Raw genomic sequence first — 24,314 nt, 5'->3', positions numbered from 1 at the left:
CTTCCTAGGGGGTGGAGGATTAGTGAAGAGCCTAGGTCGCAGATGGAGAAAGCAGCCGCTCCTTAAGAATGTGGAATCTGGATGAAATTACCGGTATATGGGCATGTTTAGGCAATGGTCTTACAGACATGAAAAAGATTTGACTGTATTCTGGCTGGGTGAGCGGAGTTCTGAAGAGAGGGCAGAAGGTTGTGGCAGCGCGATGTTTGAAAGCTTGCAATCGAAACCAATAGATCTTGGATATCTATGATGCATTTACCATGGTGGTACATGATGGGGAAAAATTATTGAAATAACACTGATGGGAAATAAACAGCATCAGAAGGGACTGGATGAAACAAATTTTAGAGGCAGCAATTCACTTCAAGTTTAATCAGACTTAAATTGAAATCCTCTATGTGCCTACTCAGAAGTAAGCCATATTGAGCACAGTGGGAATTGCAACCAAGTAAATGTGTATAGGATTCCAGACTTAAAAGTATGATTGAGGAATGTGCATGCACATCCTTGATAACATCTACAGTAGAGGTTAGTTCTGGGAGAATTCTGTTCTCAGACCAGTGGGAGTAAGAAAGGAAGACTGCAGCAAGAGATTGGATTGTCCCTTATAATCCTGCCATCAACATGATTTAAGCATATCTGGCTTTTTCCCAATTTCTAGCCACTATAAGTTGAAAAAAAATGACAAAGCTGTGTGAATAAATCCTTCAAGGGAATGTCAGGATTTGATCTGGGCCTTTTCATGGATTGCAGATTTTAATATGAGTTCTATACTCCCTGCCCCTTGTACACAGTGTGACGTACTTCTGAGAAGACCTGTATAGAGTTGTACTGTAATATATGAATAATGATGATGCAAGTTCTATACTCCCATTTCTTCCAAATGAGCATGCTTAGGACCACATGCTATTAGTGTTTTTGTTTTACATATGTTGATACAGTATTAAGATTTCCTATCAACAATTCCCTAAAAACAAACATTTTGGGGAAAAGTAAGTACCGCAAGAGTTGTGGGGAAAGCTCACTTAATGAAATACCAAGAATAGATGTGGCCTTTTGCACCTTATGTCCCAAAACAGATTTGGTTTCCAGTTAAGAAAAGAAACTCTTGAAATAATCTAATTTAGTTGCTCTTTTTGACATAGTATTTAAGACATAGTAGTGTAAGATTTGCTTATTGAAGTTTCAGTTTAGTTATTTAAAACTGATTTATTTTGTTTTCCGTTGACTGGTGTGAGGCATCAAGATGTAGGATTAGTCTTTGTAACAAAAAAAGCTTTTGATATAGTTTGCTTATAATTATATTTCTAGTGGTTTGACATTCCAAATGAGTTTCGTATTATCATTCCTTTGTGGGTGTTTTATATGTATTTGAAAGTTTCATATAAATAACAAATAAGTTTGGGATTTTGATTTCCACTGCCTTAGCCCACCCCTCAGTCCAGATGAAGGACACGTCAGATAAACTCCCCCCCTCCCCCGTCTTGCCACTTTTGTAAAAATAAACAGGAAGTAAATTGATGTTCACACATATTAAGAAACAGCAAAAAGAACTAATCAGAAGCTTACTAAGCTACATTTTTCTTTATGGTAAGTTCCACATCGAATTACTTTTACCACATGTTGTGTCTAAATATGTTAGTTTTGTCTTAAACATATCACATAACACATTGTATACCTAATGAACTACTTCTTTGACAGTGATTAATAAGATAGTCAACCAGAACTAAGAGTTCTTAAAACCCGGTGGTAAGCATGGTAATCCAAACTGAAAGATGTTGGCGTTTAAGAGAAATAGAAGATTCAGGGGGAAATGAAGGTCCACCATAATTTTATGGTTCTTTCATAATTTATTTCACCTGTTGCTGTTTGGTTACATGAGGAAATGGACCATGTGTATATCAGCTGCTGTCTGATGCACAAAATGGAATATAGAAACAGACTATTTGCTGTTTAATATCTCATAAGTATACAAACTTTTTTCAGTTTCCCTGTGGGATACGACATGTAACATTTGGAAAGACTTTCATTGTGAGATTTATGCAGCATGGGAAAAAGCTTTTGAAGCCTTTTAGAGAAAGTTCTGAGGTAGAAGAAGTGTAATATTAAGTGGAAATGCTTTCCTTTCAAAGATTGCAGAAACCCCTTATGAATAGAGGTTTCCCTTCTTATCTGTGTTTCATTGTTACCGGTAGTTCCAGTCATTAGCCAATTTGGAATGGTCCTGTAGAACATGGTGCTTTTGTAGACTGTAAAGGGGAAAGGATCATTGATTTCCACAGAACATGGATTGGAATTGCAACAATGCCTGTAAATTCCATGATGTGTATTATTCTCAATAGAATGATGAGAATTTATCTAAATTAAGCAAACACATGACAGTGAATTCCTGTTAACTGCAACAAAATTACCCAGAGTTTTTAGAAACTGGGAATTTAATATTGCTGTTCCCATGAGTGGAGACACTAGGAAATGTTTATTTTATTAAATCAGTCTACTCTCTAAAAAAACTGAGTTCATTCAAATGCTGTAACTGCCTATGAAATTAACACATGATCATTTTTCTAAATACTTCTTAAGAAGTTTCTCTCTAAAGAGGAACAAATCACAGAAAAATATTTCAGTTAATATATTTTTTCTTTAAATTCATAAAAATTATACATTAGGAATTTTAAGGGAGCAAATGCTCTACAATTGTACATAATAGAGACTAATTCTGGAATTCTTCACAGTCATCATTTTAAATTGTAGTTTTTAAAAATGTTTGTGACAGCATTTTATTCTGACTAACTGTTTGCAGCTAAACATTGTGATTTCAGTTATGAATTTTTCCTTTTATTACTTTTATTATTCCCTTTATGGGCTTTGTGGCAAGTTCTGATTTATAAAGATGTGATCAATCTGTTGTCCTATGCCTCTTTAAGTTTATTAACTGTCAATTACAAGCTGTTGTTTTAAATCCTTAATAAGATCTAGCAAAGCTCCACTTGCGTTGTAGAAATGTTAATGCCTTCATTGTTTTGGCAACTCATTCATAATTACTGTCATAGCTATTTCATGTCTGTTGATGGAATCCAATGGACAATGGTTGTGCTTACATGATGACAGGGTGCGTATGTGTTCTAGGGAGCCTCAGGCTCACATGCTCACATCACCCTTCCATGCAACCAAGAGGAGGAGCTTGCATATCTAATTATCAGAGTGGTTTGGCACTAGCTGTTGTGTCTGGAGTTCTAAGGTGAAGCAGCTGAAAACATCTGAAACAGTTCTGGGATAGGAAGTTTTCCTAGTAGTCTCTTTCTAATATATGTTCTGAGACAAGGCTGTTTGCATGAGGTACTTTTTAAAATATGAGTGCTCTTTTCCCATAGTTCCTCTTTGTGTGTTCTCAGTGTGCATGATGTGAGGTCAGCGTCTGCGAGATATATCTGTGTGCCCCTGAAATGCGGTCTCCTTGTCTAGGGTTTATATACTGCTCTTTATGCACTATGATGGGCTGAATTCTGTACTCTGTTGTGATGATGTGGGCAATGCAGGATGAGGGAAGGAATTTTTTATTTTATTTTTGGCTCTCTGTTGTTTCAGCAGGTAAGTTTTTGCTTACATTAGATGTATGGTCAGTGTAGCATTATACTAACATTGTAGGTGGGATGAGGATCTGAGTGGCATATGTCCACTCTTTAGCCTGTCAAACCCTTTTCTCTAGCCAGTTTTGGGCTTTCTATTAGTGGATTCACATCAGGTAATGTGGAGTTGCATGGTGTATCTAAGGAGCTGTGCTATCGGATCTACACTAGCTGCACTGTATATGAAAATATGCCATATTCTAAAGCTCCCCTGCTGATGTATCTTATTATAGGATTATAACCTTGGATTTATTATTATTTTACTTTGGCTGTTTTGAGATGGAAAGCATTGCTTACTTACAGGATAACTAGTTTTTTTCTTCCCATCAGGTATTCATTAAATTTGAAAAGATTTTGCCGAGAGATTTAACATAATTCTCATGAGGTTGCAATGCCTGTACTCCCCATGGTTTCCAGGGGGGACCACAGGTAGTGAAACTTCTGTTTCTCAAGGTATTTTAATTTATTCACAATTGTAATTCAATCTGAACATTTTTTTTCTTGGCTAAGTAATTTTATATGTCCATCCTACATTCTAATTATGATCGAGCCCTTTGAGCACTGTTGCTTATGAAACCAAAATGAACAACAGGGAGATATTAGTAGACTTGGAAAAACACAAAGGTTTGCAGAAGTATACAAATAAGGAAAAAAGAACTCTAAGAGGGTAACTTGACAAAACAGTCCAATGAAGACCAAGTGTGCTCAGTGCCATTGGAATTGTTTTGAGGAAAACAGTCGTATGGTAGATGGAGAACAGTGGAGTGGCCGGGAAAAGAGGATGGAGGAAGAGCCACATAGAATCATAGAATTGTAGAAAGGTTGGACAAAACTGGATAGCTTATTTCCAAGTTCACACTGATAAGCTATACAGTGGTACCTCTGGTTACGTACTTAATTCGTTCCAGAGGTCCATATTTAACCTGAAACTGTTCTTAACCTGGAGCACCATTTTAGCTCATGGGGCCTCCTGCTGCTGCCACGCTGCCGTCACACGATTTCTGTTCTCACCCTGAAGCAAAGTTCTTAACCCGAGGTATTATTTCTGGGTTAGCGGAGTCTGTAACCTGAAGCATATGTAACCTGAAATGTATGTAATCCAAGGTACAACTGTATTTAAATGTATGTAAGGAGCACAAGTGAGAGCTGTCTGTAGAAATCAAGAGCTACCCATTGAGAAATCCAATATTTTAATGCAGGTTGGATTTAGGCACCAGTGTGCCCACCCCAGCCTAACAAAAGAACCAACCTAATCCTAATTAGGCTCAGGCATGCTCAGTAATCATCGAATGCTAGGTGATGGGGGGGAGTAAGCTGCAGGGGAGGGTGAATGCAGTGGAATAGCTGGAACTCTGAACAAAAGCACACCATGTTGAACATTTTGTGTGTGTACACACCCACCCACACACCAGTTCTCTAAGTGCCACTGCCTATGCAGCTAAGACTGCATCACTCACTCTCAAGAGAAGAGGTGTCAGCATACTCAGTGTAAGTTGCAGCTTTTAATACAGTGGATTATTAAACAGCTTGGGAGTTGCTTTTCTGTGATTCTGTTCATACCTGTCTGTGACTGTTCTGTGTATGTTTGTCAGTGTCAAGTAAAACTGCTTTGAGGTTTTTTCTTGCAATTCAGTGGTGTCAGGGGTTCAGGAGCAGAGGCGAGGGCTAGGGAGGAAACAGAGAGCGAGGGGGAGGAGGCAGAAGAAAAGATGAGTGATGACGACGACCCGAGATCTCCGAGTCTTTCCAGTGAATCAGAAGATTCACAGAAAAGAGCACCAGTAGCCAGGGCAAGGGGGGGAGACTAGGGGGACACCCCAGGAAGATAGAGCCAGAGGGGACTCAGAGGGGAGCAGTTGGAAATCGGGACCAGCGTCACCGCCAGAGAGCAGGGAAGAGGAAGGGCGCCAGGGATCAAGCGCTGGCAGCTCACAACAGGAGGGAGGGCACGAGTCAGGAGTGGCCACACCTCCATCGGGGAGCGAAGAGACGGTTAGACGGAAGGTGGAAGGTTGGGCGCGCGCGCCAAGTTCAAATGCTCAGGAAGGTGGCGCAGTAGGCAGCCCGGAAAGGGAACCAGGTCCTAAAGCCCGGCGCAAGGAGACAGGAGGGTCCGGGGGGTCAGCGTCAGAAGAATCCCGGAAGGAAGAGACCCCGGGGGGCAGAGGGACCCAGAGAAGAACAGTCAGGCGGAAAAGGTGGAGCAGGGCTAGGATATTAAGTTGGTGTACAAGGGGCGGAGACTCAGACGGAGCTTCGCCGATCTAAGCATAAGACATAGAGTTGCACGCAGCAGCTTGAGAATGGAAACTGTAACTCAATAAAGACTTTTATTTAATGATCGCTGGCTAGCGTGATCCTCTGTGAGCTAGGATCTGGAAGCAACTCTGACAAGTGGTATATAAATTTTATGAAATAAATGACTGAAGTAGCCACAATTATTTCAGAGGCATTTACTTTCATATGACATGTTAAAGAGTTTAGGATTTTTCCTGCTTTTGGGGACTTTGTGTATATATCATGGACAAAACTTTTTCCACACTATCACTTATTAGATATATTTTCTGTAACTCACTGCTTTCTCCCACCTGGCCAAAAATAAATAAAAATGATATGGTGGATGGTACTCATTCATTATGATTACAATGCCAAAGGGTATTTAAAGATAAAAAATAAGTAATTAATATTCATCAGAGTGTAAAAGAAGTAAAGGAGATCGCTTTATAATCTCCATGTGTACTTGATAACAAATTTAGCATTTTATCATTTCATTTTTTAATAAAAGGTCATGCCCAAATGCATCCCCTGTAAAGAAAATTATGTGCTGACATCTTAAACCATCTATAAACTGTTTCTGTTATTCAAAAAAGATTGGTTGTCTTTTTATAGCTATTTCATGCTAATGGTTATAATGTTTCATGCAAGTTCAGAAACAGTATACTTTTGGTCAAATAAAATGAGGCCTGTTGATAAAATAATCCACATGTCAAAAGAGTGCTGGAGATTTGGGTTTTGTTTCTTTTATACAAGAATAAAAATTGTATTGGTTAACAAGTATAATTCTCTACTCTTATCTCTATTTATCTTCTTTAAATGCTTCCTATTAGCACTTCTTAACATTCATGAGTATCCATATTCGCCAAGCCACCTATTTGTACTCTACTCTTTCGCCACCTGGGCACTTGGCACATTCTTTGCCGGTCACCACCCTCCTCCCACTTATGCATCATGCTCTTCCTTCACTTTACAGCTTTATTCAAGGTCACTACACATACAGGAGCTTTCCTTCCTATCTTCTGTGAGAAGTCTGACCCTGATTGTGAGTTGTGAAGGCATGTAAATGAGCTATCCAGAAATAATTTGTAGCTTTATCCTCTTAATTATTGGACTTCTTTTTTTAAAAAAAAAGATTTTTTTTCCTATGTGAAGAAAATTCTTAAATACTTTTTAAAAACAAAGTAAAATTAGCTATACATTCTAGGCAGCTCATCTCTTTGTGATTGGCTGGAGTGCAATTGAGTATACTGAACTCCCATCACTGTGATAACAGATCAAATGAAAAAGCTGGTGCTACAAAATGAAATCAGAGGCTAGGACAAACTTTGGGCCAAGTTTGAAAAATTGGGTAGGGAAAAATATTTAGTCTGAGATGCTTGAGAGGCCTCTTTGGAAACCCTATACCACAATTTTGATGCTAGTATAGAGAATGCTCTGCCATGCTCAGTCAGATATTTCACATCCTAAAAATGTGGGACAAACAGCAAGCCCCTTTAAAAGGATATTAAGATGTAGGGAGTTTTAAGACAATGCTTTCAAATACTCTGAGAGAGTGAAAGGAGTGGAGAGAGCAAGAGATAGCAGGATCTTCAAAGAGCAAAATAAGAGTGTGTATGACTCAAGAGAACCATGAACCAAGTTCTCCTTTTGCAATGCTATTTATCCACTTCCTACTTGCTGTTGCTTCCCTTTGCACCATGGAAAAGCCAGAGTTGAGGGTTGCCTCTCACTGAATAGCGTGAGCTGTCACACATGAAGTAATACGTTGGAAGGAAGGAGAAATACAGTGGAACCTTGGGTTGCGAATGTGATCCGTGTGGGAGGCACGTTCGCAACCCACAGCGTTCGCAACCCGCAGTGCCACGTCTGCGCACACACGGGTCATGATTCAGCGCTTCTGCGCATGCGCAAAGCGCTGAAACCCGGAAGTAACCCGTTCCGGTATTTCTGGGTTCGGCGCGGTGCGCAACCCGAAATCACATAACCTAAAGCATCTGTACCCCCAGGTACCACTGTAATCTGATATTAGATATGCATGCCTTAAGTACCAGAATATGCTATCACAATTAAGTAATCATTTTCAATAATTCTCTGCTTTTTGAGATAAACTCAGTTGGTTAGAGCATGGTGCTGATAATGTCAAGGTTGCAAGTTTGATTCCTGTATGGATCAGCTACGCTTACCTGTATTGCAGGGGTGGACTAGATGATCATCAGGGGTCCTTCCAATTCTACAATTCTTTGAATTCTATGATTTAAAGGATGATGAATTTTTGTACAATAAAAAATCCCTTTTCCCTCCACTAAACCAGAATTCCCCCGCCCCTGCTGCTCACAACCAGCTGTAACATAAGAAAAATGAACTAGACCAGTAACAACTATAGTCAACAGAAGCGGTGGAAAGGGTGGCTAGTGGAAGGAAGAATAGGTGAGGTGGAGAAAGGCTTCCCATAGGCATCAGGTTGGTCACTGTGAGAACGGGATGCTGGACTATATGGGCCACTGACCTGATCCAGCAGGCTGTTCTTATGCAGTTATGTTAAGTTACAAGTACACCTATGAATTGTAATGATCCAGAGCAAGGATTCATACTGTTCAAGAAAGTAGACTAGAAGGAAATATATTTTTTACCATATGTCATACTGATTCATTGCAACCATCTCCTAAACAATCATTCTATGTTCTAAAATCATAAGAACTCCTTGGTTAATATCTCAGCATTTGGTGCAAGTGATACCTTCCAGTACTGAAGGCAGAAACATTCAGCATGCAGTGGTACACCACACAACTGAGCTCTCTCCAGCTTTGCTGCTGCTGCAATAGTGAGAGGTGAGATCAGTATGGTACAAACACAGTAGCAGAACCAATCTGACATTCCTGCTGATGTGTTTTTATACTGTACTATGTCTATGCTCCTCCATCTCTCCATCCCTGTATGCAGCATTGATGCAGACAGAGGGAGTTAAGGTGAGTGGTGTAGCTCCACTACACTGTCTGCTACTGACTGAAGGTTGAAGATGAAACTGGGAGAAGGAATTTGGGAGCAGACTAGAGAAATGGAGGTATACTGTGGATGTGGTCAAATATGTGCAGGAATGTTATACTGACCTAAAATTTTAAATCCAGGAGCATTCTAACTGTGGACTCAAGCAAAATAGAAAAACATTCCTTACTGATGTGCTGGGAAATGTCGCATGTGATGTGCAGTTAGCAGAATATGCATTTAATTATCTAGAAAAAAAAGAATGCCTGGTTATAATTTCCCCCCCATTTTTATTCAGTTATGATGATTAGGTAAGTTATATGTCATCAGGAAAGCTTTGAATTGGGAAAACGCAATTCAACATTGAAGAACTAAGAAAAGCTTGATAAAATAAGTTTTACAGCACAGTCCTAACCATGCCTTTTCAGAAGAAATTCCTGTTGAATTCAGTGGGGCTTAGTTCCAGATAAATGGGGTTAGGATTGCAGCCAGGCTAAGTGTCATCCCAAGGGACACTGAAAGTACCAGATACCCCTTTCTCAGTGCAAAACAAGCAAGCAAGCAAGCAAGCAAGCTGTGATTTCAGAGAGGTAGAACCAATGTCAAGATTCCTCCTCCTTGCCGTCATAGAAACTTGCCACCACAGAAACCCTGCCCCTACTGATCTTTGATTCACACTGTTGGTAGGACTGGATGTGGACCAACATCTGCCCAGTTTCCCCAAAAGCCCCCAACAAGGGAATTAAGTATGCTAGCTATTGAGCCTGCATAGAGTATTTCCCTCCTGGTGTTCCTAATGGGCGGCATATTGATTAAAGGGGGAGAGAGGGATCTACTTCTGCCCTGCTGATGAGAGCCCAGCAAGGTTTTGAATGAGGTATATCACCTTTTAGGAGTGCATCCTAAAAATAAATTTATTAGAACCTGTTTTTGCTAGATGCCTGCCATCTGATTAATGATTCATAATCTCACATTTCATATTTCTACTCATTGTTGCCATGTCAATTTGAATGCATTATTTGTGATGCAGCATTTTTTATACACAGAAGACCACGTGCACAGGTAGTCTGTCTATGAACAAAGCAAATACTTAGCATGTGTATTGACAAATTATTAGGTACATGGAGTATTTCCTTTCACACAAATGAGTGAAGAGCCATTGGGTCACACACAATGGTTGCTTATGCTTCTCAGGAGAGAGCATTTGGGGAGAATCATCCAGTAGGTCAGGTTGAGGAATGTCATGTCCATGGGCCAAATGCTGCTCTCCATATCTGTCTGGTCTTTGGGACTCTCTCCATGCCTCAACCACTTCCTAGTCATATCCATTCTCTCTAGGCCACACCCATCATTGGTTCTGCTTCACACCTACCTACATTGAGTGTTTTCGCCTAGCTGGAATGTGTCCTTGAACTCTGATAATGACTCTTGTTGGATGGAAGATAGAGGTGTGGGAGTATATTCTCTTGTACAAAGGCAACTTTTACATCCATTGCTCTGCCTATTTTTGCCTCTGGCCCTAACACTCACTGGCATGTGACTGTCCCCCTCCTGAAAGTTGCCCAGAAGGAAATTTCACCTTTGAGCTAAAAAACTTCAACGCATCATGCTTCACTTATGGATCATAGCAGAAATTCATGTGCCCCTTACCTGAAGTCCTCCAATATATCAAAACTATCATTCTCCTTTCTTCTTTACAGTATTGGTCTATTTTTAAGCCGGCACTGTTAGAAAGTGTTATGCTGCTTAGCAATGCACAGTTTACCCAATTAAATTTGACTGAAGTTTTTTATTAGATAATTTTTTTTAATATGCTGCTTACTTGAGATAATTATTCTGCAGCCACTGAATTTGACAATTTTAACTTTCTAGTTTGTGGAATTTTCCTGTTTGAATCCTGATAAAATGAAATCTTTGCTCTTGGGATTTTCTCAGTGTAATCAATTTACATTAGAGCATGGGCAAGGAACTTTGCAAAAACATAACTGCCTGCCTTTTATTTCAGTGTAGACAAAGAGAAATAACTTTTTATTGGCTGTGTCTGAATTTAAAATCCCTTCAGCCTTTTCTTCACAGGGTAAAACTGAAGCTCTTCCATAAATCAGTTAAAAATAATGCCTGTATTTAATAACACATGAAGGCAAAGTGAAAGAAGATCTCTTAAACTATATATCAAGTAGAAGAAAGAAGAAAAGCTGCTCGTCTTCTTTTATATTCAGGCTTTTGGTTGTCCTCTACCTCAGGAATATTTCTGTCACCAGCAATAGTTCGTTATGCACGTATTGACCAAATTGTATTTCAAAAGCTAATTTAAATGACTGCTCTTTCACTGAAAAGTTTACCAGCTATTTTACTGATGCAGACAGAAAAGAAAAAGAATCAAAATAACCTTTGAAAAACATACTATCTTCTGACTAAGATTATAAAGACGTTTTAAAATGCCTGGCAATAAGACAGCATATTTGATTTAAGAAAGACATCCAATGTAAAATAAAAGGATCACTTACTGTCATCGATCCAGCTTTTAAGTGGTCTTGCACTTCATTTGTTGCAAGAGTATCTTAAGCAGAGGTCATCACTCTCATAGCAGAAATATGATGTTACTGATGCCTGAGCCAGGCAGAAGAGGGAACTGTGCCTAAATCAGTGTTAGATGAAGAGTTTGAAGGGAAATATAACAATCTCTGCATGCTAAACAAGAAGTTAGGCCTGGATGATTGAGTGTCACTGAACATTGAGTGCTTCTATGAGAAAATATTTCAGAAACATTTGAGGCATTTTCAAAATTATGAAACAAGGAAGAGTTGTAAAAATGAAATCAGAATAGTAAAGAAATAGGGATACAAACAAATCTGAGATAAAATTGCAATTGCATTAGAATGACAAAGATTTATGTTAGCATCTCAGTTGGTATTGCCACTGTATTTTTTTTTAAATAAAATATTTATTGAGATTTTCAAAGTGTTACAAAATAAAATAAAAGCAGAAGAAAATACAAAATAAAAATAGTTAACAAAGTAGAAAAAGAAAAAAACAAACCCCTTCCAACCATACAAATACAAATTCAAAAATAAGAAAAAGATACAGAAAAAAACAAAAATACACCACAAACAATTAAGAACATTTAAAAACAAATTCATTATTCTCCAATCCTCAACTGTCAATACCTTCTTTCTTTGACCTCCTCCTCCTCCCTTTCTTTGTATCCTAGTTATTAATTATCCCAGCAAATCCTTTCCATATTTCATAATATTCTGTCATTACATTACCCTAAACTGTTTTAATCTTGTCTTTCTATAGGAAAATAAACCTTAAAGCTTAAAACTTAAATCTTATCCTTACCAACTTCTCATAACCATAATATTCTTTCATAATTCTTTAAACATCTTTACTAAAGCCGAGTAATTTCATTCCAACATTTTTCTGACATTCATCAATTTTATAAAACAGTTCTGATGGTAAAAAAAAAGAAATACAAACAGATCCAATCTTCATCCAACGTCCCTTCCTCCTGGTTTCGGGTTTTGTCAGTCCTTATTATCCCATCGATCTAGCCCATTAACCTGGCAACCTTATATCCAAGGCCCTCAAGTTTCTTCCATGTCCCTTCCGCAGCTCTTCTTCATATTTGTAACTGTATTTTCCCTTGTCTCCTGCTCGTGGTAACTCCAGCTTGGCAATATTTTTAACCCTTCTCGACAGATCAGCCCCTTTTCCATATTCAACACTGAATTCCATATGGTATTTAAAAGCATGTTTCAAAGACCCTCCAAAATTAAGAGCCCCCACAATCCCAAACATCTCACGGCCCATTGCCAGATTTGAAAAGTCCAAACATCCCAGCATAGGGGGGTCAATCCAGCCCCCCATTTCCAAGCCAAACCAAACTTTTTCTTTCCAAATCTGGCTTTTTCCAAGTTCATTTGTCAAATCCGAAAACTCATATTCCTGTTGGGCCTGTTCTGTCAGGACACACTCCTGATTTAATTCCTGGGTGGGCTCCACATATTTTTCCACTGTCTGTTCAAAATTTCTAGTTGAAGTCACCATCAAATTCACCTTCTCATGTAACTGTTCCAGTAGGGCATTTGTTTTATAGAAAGCACACAACAAAGCTTCTGAATACATTGTCCTGCAAGGTCAAATTCCTATTCCCACGATTGTAATCTGTAACAGCTGCCGGCTCCCTGGAGTTGGTTACAGTTTCACAGTCTCCCTCTAGGGGGAAAACTTCTATTTGTTCTTGCAACAAAGTTTCCCTTTTTGAGATACTTTGTCAATATTTATTCCTTTAAAGTGCGAAGGGAAGCAGTGGAATCACTATGTTTCTCTTCTTTTTGCTATCTGTCAAACACGCTTGTCTCTGGTCAATGAACTTCAAACGTCAGTCCTGACACCCCGCTCCAGGATCAGGACGGAGGAAAGTTGCTTTACTTTAAACTCACTTTAAACAGTCCGAAAAAGATTCCCCTTCTTCTCCTGCTGACGAAGGGAGGTTCCACAATTTTAAATGATGAAATCCAATCCTTTAAAGGCGATTTCCTGAGCTCTAGTTTACGTTGTCTTTGCTTTATTCTGTCTACAAAAGTACGGAAGGCTGACTTCCTGTTTAGACCTTCCCGTTCCATACCAAATTAAAATAGATTTTTAAGATCCAATTCCTTTCTGCTCACAAGTCCCCATTTAATGTCCAGTTGTTCAAAGTCTAAGTACTCACGGGTGCTTATTTTAGAGTCCAAATTGTCCCAGGAAAAAGGCAGCGCTCTCCGGCAACGGCTATGCGGCTTCGCTCTGCGGAAATAGCAGTTGACTCACAGCACCGCGCCACTTCCCCCTCTTCACTTCGGAGCCCGTTAGTGGGTTCCTTAGCGAGTTGGGGGGCGCTAAAGGCGCCCGCCGAGTCCCATGGTCACAGGCTTCATCTGCCTGTGATTTTTAAAAGGGTCCCCGCTTCGCCATAGCGGAGAAGACCCGTTTCCCGCGGAGCTAGTCCCTCCAGTTCAGAGGGAGTCCGCCATTGCTGATGGCGCCACCCCGGAAGTCGGTATTGCCACTGTAATGCCAGCATGACATAATTAGTTTAATGTCAGAATAGAGAAGTAGCAACATTTTTCCATCTTGAGTTGGGATCCAAAGTGTTTCTTAGAGTACTTCTTCTGCTAGCTCGCTGGAGGCCCCCCCCCCCTTTTAAATAAATGACCCGCATGCTACAAACTGCTTTTCAAATGCCCTTCCATTTTAAAAGAAGCTTGACCCCATATATTTACATTACATTTAAAAGCCTATACAAGTAATACCTCCATTTATCCAATGAATGATTATTTGAATAGTTTAGATTTGGATAATCATGGGCTGTTAGAATTACTCAGATTATTGTACTATACAGGAAAATATAGAGTGCCTTCCATTAATACATGCACATACACACTTGGAAATTCAAAGATGAACACATTTAGAATATCAGCTGCTTCTAAAGCAGGAAATAAAATCACCCTGTAGTCCTGTTCCTACTTTCTCTTCCAAGGCTGAACGCTTGGAGAGCGATCATACTGGCTGAACCAGCGCCTCACTTCTGCATGTCTTCTGGCTCTAATTTCCATGTTTCAACCAAAGAGTGGGAGTTGTCCTATGTCTGTATCAGTGGCGTAGCATGGGGGGTGCAGGGGGGGCCGGCCGCACTGGGCACAACATATGGGGGTTAGGGGGCGCAAATCCACGGGTTAGGGGGCGCAAATCCACGGGTTAGGGGGCGCAAATTACTTGCCTTGCCCCGGGTGCTGACAACCCACGCTACGCCACTGGTCTGTATAACTGTACACCTATTGGGACCTCTGATATGATAGGAGTTTACATTGCTATTCACACCTTTGGCTAATATCTTAGATGTCAAGGACAGGGTTAGCCAGTGTAGTCTTGGTTCCCCTCCATGTGTTTAGTTGTGTGGAACAAGGGGTTGGAATTAGCTTTTGCACCTACTGAATGTTCCAATTGTAGTTCATGGCTGAAAAAAGAATAAAAATGCTTTTAGAAATGCATTTTTTGAGAAAGAGCATGTTTAAAAATACTATTCTTTTTGATCATTTTTTCCATTAAAAATGCAGAAGCAGGATGAAACATTTTTACGGATGAACATACAGTATGTGAAAGTGACATGAACTGGAAATCGGCCAATTGTCCACAATGATATATTAAAGATACAATGTTTCTTCTCTAAAAGAAATGAAAGCTTTATACAGTGTTGCACATTATTTTTCTGACATTTTTGCACATTATTATTGTTTATTAACTAAAATGTTGATAAACATATTTTCTTAGGGGGATGAATAACTAAACTGTTAAATGCTTTGCGTTTCCATAAAGTTCTACAATTGCATGTTGAGAATGATTGACCTATAGTAGCTAGCAAAAGCATTCTCCTGATGCACAGGGTATACAGATTTAACCGTGGTTGCAGGAGTTATTAATAGAACATGCTACATTTCCTTCATATAAACATATGAGCACTTTGCTGAAGAAGAAAAAAACTGCTGTGCCTTTCAGTATTTAGGGCCAGTTCATCACCAAGCTAAAATTAAAAAGTGAAGTCAGACAGTTCTAGTATTCTATTTTTAATCCATTTAAGCATGTGAATGTGAAATCTTTCTTTAGGATTCAGTTAATTCAATTACCCACTTATTCAAAACATTCTCTTCTCATGTTACTGTACTGTAGCACTGTAAACTTATATGCTGGACATACTAAAAAAGTTTGCATTTAAATGGGCATTTTATTATCTTTTGTAACCCTGCCAGTAATATTTTTATTGTGCTTTGTGGTTGAGGAACAAGAGACAGCTCATTTGCTTATTTTCTATACAGTACTAACCATGCAAACTTGGAGCCTCTGTGTTTACATGTGCAGAGCAGTCAGTGTTTATTCTCACATATGTGTCTTTGTGTGCAAAGGCCTATTGCATTATGTCCACACGTGTTAAGTTTCCTACCTTTTTGCTCCATGCACTACTTTCACAGACAAGAATCAGGCCTTTCCTCCTTTGAGTTGTTATGTGACCATGGCAGCCTAAAGTACATTTCTGTTTCTCAATGTTTTTCTTAATGCAGTGCCTGCTGAGACCTTTCATAACACCAATGAGATCCTGAAGTCTTCCAAAACTAAAAAATAACAACACATTTTTGCTGAGTGGCTGGGTGTGCTCCAGAGCAAAGTACCAGACAAGGCTGCAGTTGCCTGCCATCTTCATTTCTAAAATAGCCCCTGGATGCCACATGGGCCCAAAGGCATTTTGTAGAAATGGTGGTGTGTAGCTGGAGCCTTTCCTGCTACCTTGGTTTTTAGTGTACCTGGCTGCCAGGGTAAAATGTAAGAAAGGGGAACCCCCTTCTAAATTTGGGCGGCAGGAAGGAAGGCAGCAAAGCACCTGAGGTTGGGGGAGGTAGAAAAGTTAGGGATGTGTGTGTAAAGAGTAGGGTAGTGGACCCCAAGAGATAAGTTTTCATAATTTTAATTTGATAATTTTATCTGCTTCGTAGTGTTTATACAGTGGTATCTCGGGTTACATACGCTTCAGGTTACAGACTCTGCTAACCCAGAAATATTACCTTGGGTTAAGAACTTTGCTTCAGGATGAGAACAGAAATTGTGCAGTGGCAGCGCAGCGGTAGCCGGAGGCCCCATTAGCTAAAGTGGTGCTTCAGGTTAAGAACAGTTTCAGGTTAAGAACAGACCTCCAGAACGAATTAAGTTCTTAACCCGAGGTACCACTGTATATGCTTCTACTCTGTTGACAGATTGCAGTGGCTAGTGAATGATATTTATTTATCTAAAGCCCATTCTATGAGTTTTGGAATGAGATCATTTTGGAGCAATTTTGCTAAAAGATTTCAGAGTCTTTCAGTGGAAATGGATGCCGCTTATTTCTGACGTATAATGATGGTGGTACCTCCATGTCACCATGCCCATGTATGCATGTTACCCTACAGAGGGTGTCTGGAAATATGCCGGTCCTCTTTAGCCAAATAAAGACAGCAGCATCATGGAAAGAGTTCATATTTATTGCAGGCTGCAGCAAGAATAAATGATCCAGAGGAATTCTTCAAATTCTAGACCCCAAATACAAAATTCAAGACGCTTTTATAACAATTACATGCATGATCACCTCATGTGCGATCTTTTCAGTAATATGATTGGATAGCAGAACGCATTGGCAGCTTGTGGACTCCAAAAACTAATTTCATTGGTCAGAACACCTGCCCCTAATTACTATGGCAACAGGTATCTTTAAGCAAAGTTTGTAAATTCACTATTCTTCTGTCTCATACAAAATGTTGCTTTTCTGCTATCTGCTACATGAAGCCTAATCTGGGTCAGGAAAATTTACTGTATCTCTTCCTTGACGATTTCCCAATATTTCTTCTGCTCAATGTTAGCTTGCTCCTCTCTGTTTTGGAAGCTGATAAGAGATGCCCACAATGGGTGCTATGCCAGCAAAATACAGAAATGCACCTTCTTATTCACAGGTAGGGTGTGCAGGGTGAATTAGCAAGCTGTTAGAGCTTCAAGGCAGCACTGAATTCCTTGCAAAATAAGCAGGCAGTAGATAGATTGCTATATTTCCAGTTCAGGGCAATGGCACGGATACCTTGTGGTTGTGGCTGTGATAATGTGTTTATGCAGACTCAGCACTTAGCAGGCTGAGGCCAGTTGTGTATCAGAGATGTGTTCTGTGAGAGAAGGCATGCTCATAGGTGTGTTTGCTATGGGTTCTGACATACTTCCTGGGCCACAACATCCACCTGGGTCCTAGGTCATGACACCCAGGTATCATATAAACATGAATCAATTTGAAAGTCAACAACAGTCGGATGCAGAATGATTATGCATAATGTCCCATTAAACTTTAATTAGTTTAATGGTTAGCAAATGTCCAGTGCGCTTCCGATGCCACAATGTCCCATTACAGCAGAGCTTTTCGCACAGCGGCTCAAGAAGGGCTGGAGAGTCAGCATCTTTTCAATAAAGGAATCTTGGAGCAAGCGGTTTGGAACTCAAATAAAAGGTTTATTTACACAAAAACAAAAAACCCTGGTGAAGAATCACACATTTCAGCAAACATGCCCCAAAAGAAAGGAAGGGGGAAGAAGGAAGGAGGCAAACACACAAGTGAGTTGACTATTTATACAAACTCACATTCCTGGAAGCCTAACGACCTCCAGCTGCTCAGTGATTAGAGCGTCTTGACTAGAGCTTCTTAACCCTTTAATACCAACACCCCCTCTCGCTCGTAACACTGAGCTGTACCAACCTTAATTCAAATTTAAACCTGAACAGAAATATTTATGAGATTGCGGACTCAAAGCTTTTGTAAAACCGTCTGCGAGATTTTCTTGGCTTGGACAATATTTTAGTTCAATTAAACCTTGTTTTACACTTTGGCATACATTTTGATAACGGATATCCAAGTGTTTTGTGTGTGCCTTGAATTGACCTGATTTAGCTAGTTTAATACAAGGTTGATTGTCTTCCCACACTCTGATAGGTAGGGAACATTCTCCAAACAATTCTTGTACCAGTTGCTTATAAAATTCCAGTTCTCTACATACATCTGATAATGCATTGAACTCAGATTCAGTTGAACTTAAAGCTATAAGTGATTGCTTTCTTAATCTCCAACCAATTAGTGCATTTCCAAATTTTATCGCCATTCCTGACACTGATTTTCTATCTGGTCCAGCATCTGCCCAACTGCTGTCGGCCCAACATTCAAGTTGTGTGCTGCCCTCTGCTGATAGTTTTAAGCGAAACCTTTTGGTAGTTTGGAGATACCTTAAAACTCTTTTTACTCCTTGCCAAGCATGCATTGATGGTTTTTCAGCTTGTCTACACAGCATGTTGACAGCATATGTTATATCGGGCCGAGTCCACTGTGCAATGTGGAGTAGACTGCCTATCGCTGACTGGTAAACCCCGGGATTACTGAACTCTGCCTGTTGCTCAGTTTGAGCATCCTTTGTGTAACTTAACTCCATTGGGGTTTTAACACCAGCACAGTTGTCCATTTTAAACCTTTCCAGCAACTGCTGGATCTTAGCTTCTTGGCTGAGCCAATAGTTCCCATCTTCATCTTGCTGAATTTTAACTCCTAGATAAACAGATACATTGCCTAGTGATTTTATCTGAAACCTTTCTCCAAGCTTTGTGGCAAATTGTTGTGCAAGTTTATCGTCCTTTCCACTGTATAATAAATCGTCAACAAATATCAAGACTGCTTCTTGTTCACATCCCGAGCCTTTTAGATAAAGACACGCATCTGCTGCGCTCTTTCTGAACCCCATGCTCTCTAGAGCATCGTTTAAGCAGGAATTCCAATTACGGGCGGACTGTTTCAACCCATAAATGGATTTGTGTAGGCGCCAGACCTGGTTTGGCTTGTCTCCTTCAAAACCTGGTGGTGGCGTCATATAGACTTCCTCCTGTAAGTCTGCATTTAAATAAGCCACATTGACATCAAAATGAAACAGCTTATTTCCCTTCTTTGCTGAAGAGGCTAAAAGCATTCTTAATGACTCCGATCTTGAAGTAGGGGCATAGATTTGAGAATAGTGAACTCCTTTGCGCTGTGAAAACCCTTTTGCAACTAGTCGGGCTTTATATTGCAACTCCTCAGTAGTTGTGGGCTTTAAACGATATACCCATCGACAACCTACAGCTTGTTGCCCTTTTGGAAGCTCTGTACTTGTAAACACACCGAGAGACTTCATCGAAGCCATCTCTTTTTCCATTGCTTCCTGCCACTTTGCGGCTTCTGAGCTTGGAAGCTGTTGTACCTCTACATAGCTATCTGGCTCACACTGTGCCATATTTACATATACACTTGTCACCTTACATATACGCTCTGGCGGCTTGCCCTTTGTGGCACGTTTTGACCTGCGCAATTGCTCCTCTTGCTCTTGTGCCCCCTCTGACCGTTGGCTGTCAGAATCTGTCTCAGACTTTATGTCTGGACGTGCCTCTAGGGATAAAGACCTCCGTTTAGATACCTCCCTTGGGCTTGGTGTTGCAGGCGACCTGCTTCGCTTTTGCTGTCTGCTAGGCCTACTGACTGGCGATGTTGGAACACTCTTAGATTCTGGCTTTCCTATCTTAGGAGAAGAATCTTGTGCCTGGTCAGAATCTGCATCTGAACCATGTGCACCATCCCCTTCTGGCTCATCACCCTCTGGACTTTCTTTCTCAGCATAAATGCCTAAATCATCTCTCAAAATGTCAGGGTTAGCATGTAAGTGAGTCCATCCGGATTGCTCACAAAATTCAGCGCTCCTACTGAGGACCACTCTTGTAGTATCCCCATCTGGGTTCACGAACCTCCAAGATTTGGTGTGTGGTTCGTACCCACAAAAGTTGAGTTTCCTAGCCCTTGGACTTCCCTTTTTCCTTAACGCTTTTGGGATAAGTACATAGGCTTGAGATCCAAACACCCGAAAGTAATTAACTTTGGGCTTCTTCCCATATAAAGCAAAATATGGCGTAGTATCAATTACCGAATTATATACTCGGTTCAGAACATGAGTAGCCGTCTTCCAGGCTTCCGCCCAGTAACTTTGAGGAAGTTTAGCATCAAACAACATAGAGCTTGCCAACTCTTGCAGAACCCTGTTTTTACGTTCGGCCACGCCTCCTTCTTGGGGGGAATAAGGTGTAGACAGACGATGCTTAATTCCCTTTTTCTTAAAGAAATTCTGCAACACAGACCCGGTAAATTCTGACCCTCTGTCTGTCTGAAAAGCAAGTACTCTAGTACCGAATTCAAGTTCTACTGCATGAACCCAATTTTTAACTGTTTCTGCAGTATCTGCTTTTGTTTTGAGAGGAAAAAACCATGTAACCTTTGTTTTGTCATCTGAGAGACACAGTGCATACCTCGAACCTCCCATGCTAGCAACAGGCATTGGGCCACATAGGTCCATATGCACAAGTTGGAATACTTTGTCAGATTTCCTATTTGAACTGGGATAGCTGCATCTATGAACCTTCGCCCTTTTGCATGCAGTACAATCCAAATACTTAGCACATTTGTTCAATTTGCACCCTTCTGATAATTCAGGTTGTCTTTTAACATACTGAAAATTAATATGTCCCAAACGGCGATGCCATAAATGAACACAAGAATTATGGGTAGGCAAGTTCACACAACCAGCATGAACCTGTTCAACTTCATCTGGACTTGTCTCAAAATAATATAACCCATTTCTGCATTCCACCTGCAAAAGAGATACGTTATTCTTTGAAATAGTGCAAACCCCATTTTCAAACACAGTTTTAAACCCATTTCTATCAAGTTCTGACACAGACAAAATACACCCCTTCATTCCCTTTAGCACATAGGCATCAATTTCTGTTTGCAAACACTTCAAAAACACTGTGCCTACGGTCTCTAAGGAACGTTTAGTTGAATCTGCCATTGTCACAACTTTAAGGGTTTGCAAATGTCTGCAATTCTGCAAACGGACACTAGATGGCGCCACCAGGTGGTGAGATGCACCACTGTCGATCAACCAGCGTAGATTGCTGCCTTGGCCACGCCCTTGCATCAACGCCATTGCTGAAGCCATGTGCTGTGTGCTGTGGGAGTAGCCACGACCTCCTCCTCTTCTTCGACGTCCCCTAGAACTCCTTGTCTGGTAACTAGGGGCAACGGCCTTGGTGCTATCTTGACCAGGTTCACGTGTACAATTCCTGATTAAATGGGAAGAGGAACCACAGCGAAAACAGTGTCTAGCTGCAAAAGCATTTACTGTGTTCTCAAACTCAGCATCCCCACTCTTAGGCACAGCATAACTCCCCTTTGAAGACAAACCTCTTTCTCTTTGCCTTTTATCCTGTTCATCAGCAAGTCGAGAAGAAATGTATTCAAGGGTTAATTCAGTTGAAGGCATAGCTTCCAAAGTTAAAGCTAGAGTCTCATAGCTTTTATCAAGAGAAGACAACAATATGTATGACTGCTGCTCCATAGAGAAAGGAATGCCCAGCTGTCTTAGTTGATTAAAGGCAGACACCATTTTGGCAATATGTTCTTTCACACACGCTCCCGGTTGGAGACGTAAATCAAACAAACATCTTGTAGCATGGATCTTGGCCCCCGCAGTGTTTCTGGAATTTAGCTGCTGCAGAACCGTCCAGACCTCATGCGTGTTCTTTAACTCAGAAACATAAGGCATTTGCTCTGGTCCCACTGCCAAAACTAGTAGACCTTGGGCTTTCCTGTCGCGTTTCTGTGAAACTGCCGCTGCTGCTTTGTCTTCTGCAGACGCGTCTGCAGCTGCCTGTAAAGGCGGTGCTTCAGTACAACTCCACAACTCTTTTGCTTGCAACCAAACCCTTACTCTAGCCTTCCAATCTTGCCAATTTTTCCCATTGAGTCGCGTAAATGGGACAGTAAAACTTTCCTGGGACTCTGCCATCCTCCCTGGGGCTTAGGAACGATACTCACAGACCTGTAGACCGTCTCCCAGCTGCTGAGGTGGCTCCTCGAGGAATAAGACGTCTTCCAGCGAGTACAAACTGCGCAGTGCCTCTTTAAAAACTTTTCCTAGGCACGTTGCAGGACTCAAGCTGCTTTGAAGGCTTTCGTTGTCGGCAACCGCTTCTGTCTTCGCTCCAGTCCTTGCATAAATCACTCTTAACTGCACTCCTTATCTCCTTCTTGACGTACAAACAACCATAACCTGTCCCATTAAACTTTAATTAGTTTAATGGTTAGCAAATGTCCAGTGCGCTTCCGATGCCACAATGTCCCATTACAGCAGAGCTTTTCGCACAGCGGCTCAAGAAGGGCTGGAGAGTCAGCATCTTTTCAATAAAGGAATCTTGGAGCAAGCGGTTTGGAACTCAAATAAAAGGTTTATTTACACAAAAACAAAAAACCCTGGTGAAGAATCACACATTTCAGCAAACATGCCCCAAAAGAAAGGAAGGGGGAAGAAGGAAGGAGGCAAACACACAAGTGAGTTGACTATTTATACAAACTCACATTCCTGGAAGCCTAACGACCTCCAGCTGCTCAGTGATTAGAGCGTCTTGACTAGAGCTTCTTAACCCTTTAATACCAACACATAACTGCAGAATGGTTATGCACGCAATAGTTTTAAATGAAAAGGGTTGGGTAGGGAGGAGAATTATATCTGGTTGTTGTTATTGCCTAGTTACAGATAAAACACGTACACATCTAAGAAAGTTGAGCAAAATCACTTACTAGAAGGCTAAGTCTACAATCTTGTGCATCCTTTTTTTTAAAGAAACAAGTATCACTGAAGAATTTAGAACTCTCTTTTGAGTAAATATGTGCATAATTGAGTAGTAATAATTTCCAGAACTTGCCCAAATCAAGCAGTGGTAGTTACTGTATTTTTCCGTGTATAATACACCCCCATGTATGAGATGATCCCTATTTTTTTAACCCAAAATTAAGTTGTTTAGCTTTGGGGGGGGACGTCACTTCCACCAATCACTCACCCGCCTGCCCGCCACTGCCGATCACTTGCCACAGCCACTGCCAATCGCACAATTCACCACAGCCACCAATTGTCTGCCTGCTTGCCGCTACCAACAGCCCGCCCGCCCACCCGCTTGCCGCCACCAACAGCCCGCCCACCCACTTGCCGCAGCCGCCAGTCGCCTTCCCAATTGCCGGAGCCACAGCCAATCGCCAGCAGGTCTTGCTGCAGCCAGCAATCACCCACCCAATCGCCGCTGCCACTCCTGCTTTCTGCTGCCATTAATCACACGTCCCCCCTCTGCATTCAATATCTGTGTATAAGACAACACCCAATTTTTGCCTAAGTTTTTTTTAGCAAAAGCATCGTCTTATGCATGGAAAAATACAGTATTATACAAAATAATGTTTCTTCATAAGATGGAAGATGAATGTACGTGAATATTAATAAGTCCCAGAGTGGTAGTCGTGTTGAATTATTGCAGAAACACATGCACACAAGTACATTAATGATTAACAAATTTATAATGACATAAGTTTTCTTGGGACTATCCTGAGTTGCAGGTATAGATATGCATGATAGAGGTGTATTTAAATGTAAACAGTAGGTTGGAAGGGAAGGAAATGCAAAAAATGCACGGACAATGGTAACTGCATTACACACACATACAGTAGCTATACATAAACTTCCTGACATTGGTAAGCCAATCAACACATGTCATGGGAGAAAAGCTATATGTCACATGAGAAAAAATGTATTTTTAGCAGACTATATATGTTAATTTGCTTATCAGTGCTAAAACATCTTGTGTTATCAATTGCTATATGTTGTGAATGGCTCCTGTATGTGAGATAATTGGGAATCTCTGAGCTCCCCCCCCCCCCGAATTTCCTTTCCTTATGGCATACCTGTTTACAGTTCCCTGCCTCAAACCTGTATA

The 24,314-nt window shown here is 40.6% G+C and overlaps 1 protein-coding gene across 7 annotated transcripts in view; it reads left to right on the top strand.

Annotated features, from left to right (window-relative positions):
• Nucleotides 1–24,314, top strand: part of RBM20 (RNA binding motif protein 20) — a 115,278-nt gene that overhangs the window by 8,866 nt on the left and 82,098 nt on the right. Inside the window, exon 1 of one of the 7 annotated variants that reach the window (XM_083504761.1) lies at nt 3,224–3,336. The exons of the other annotated variants lie outside the window; for them this stretch is intronic. Within the exon in view, the coding sequence (XP_083360887.1) occupies nt 3,332–3,336 (5 nt within the window). The 5' untranslated portion in view covers nt 3,224–3,331. Of the gene's footprint in view, nt 1–3,223; nt 3,337–24,314 lie in introns of those variants that run through there. 7 annotated transcript variants of the gene reach the window in all.

Source organism: Podarcis liolepis (genome assembly GCF_965112155.1).
Source record: "Podarcis liolepis genome assembly, chromosome: 5".
Classification (NCBI taxonomy): domain Eukaryota; kingdom Metazoa; phylum Chordata; class Lepidosauria; order Squamata; family Lacertidae; genus Podarcis; species Podarcis liolepis.
The sequence above is the reverse complement of the archived record's forward strand: the minus strand, read 5'-3'. Positions and strand labels throughout refer to the sequence as shown.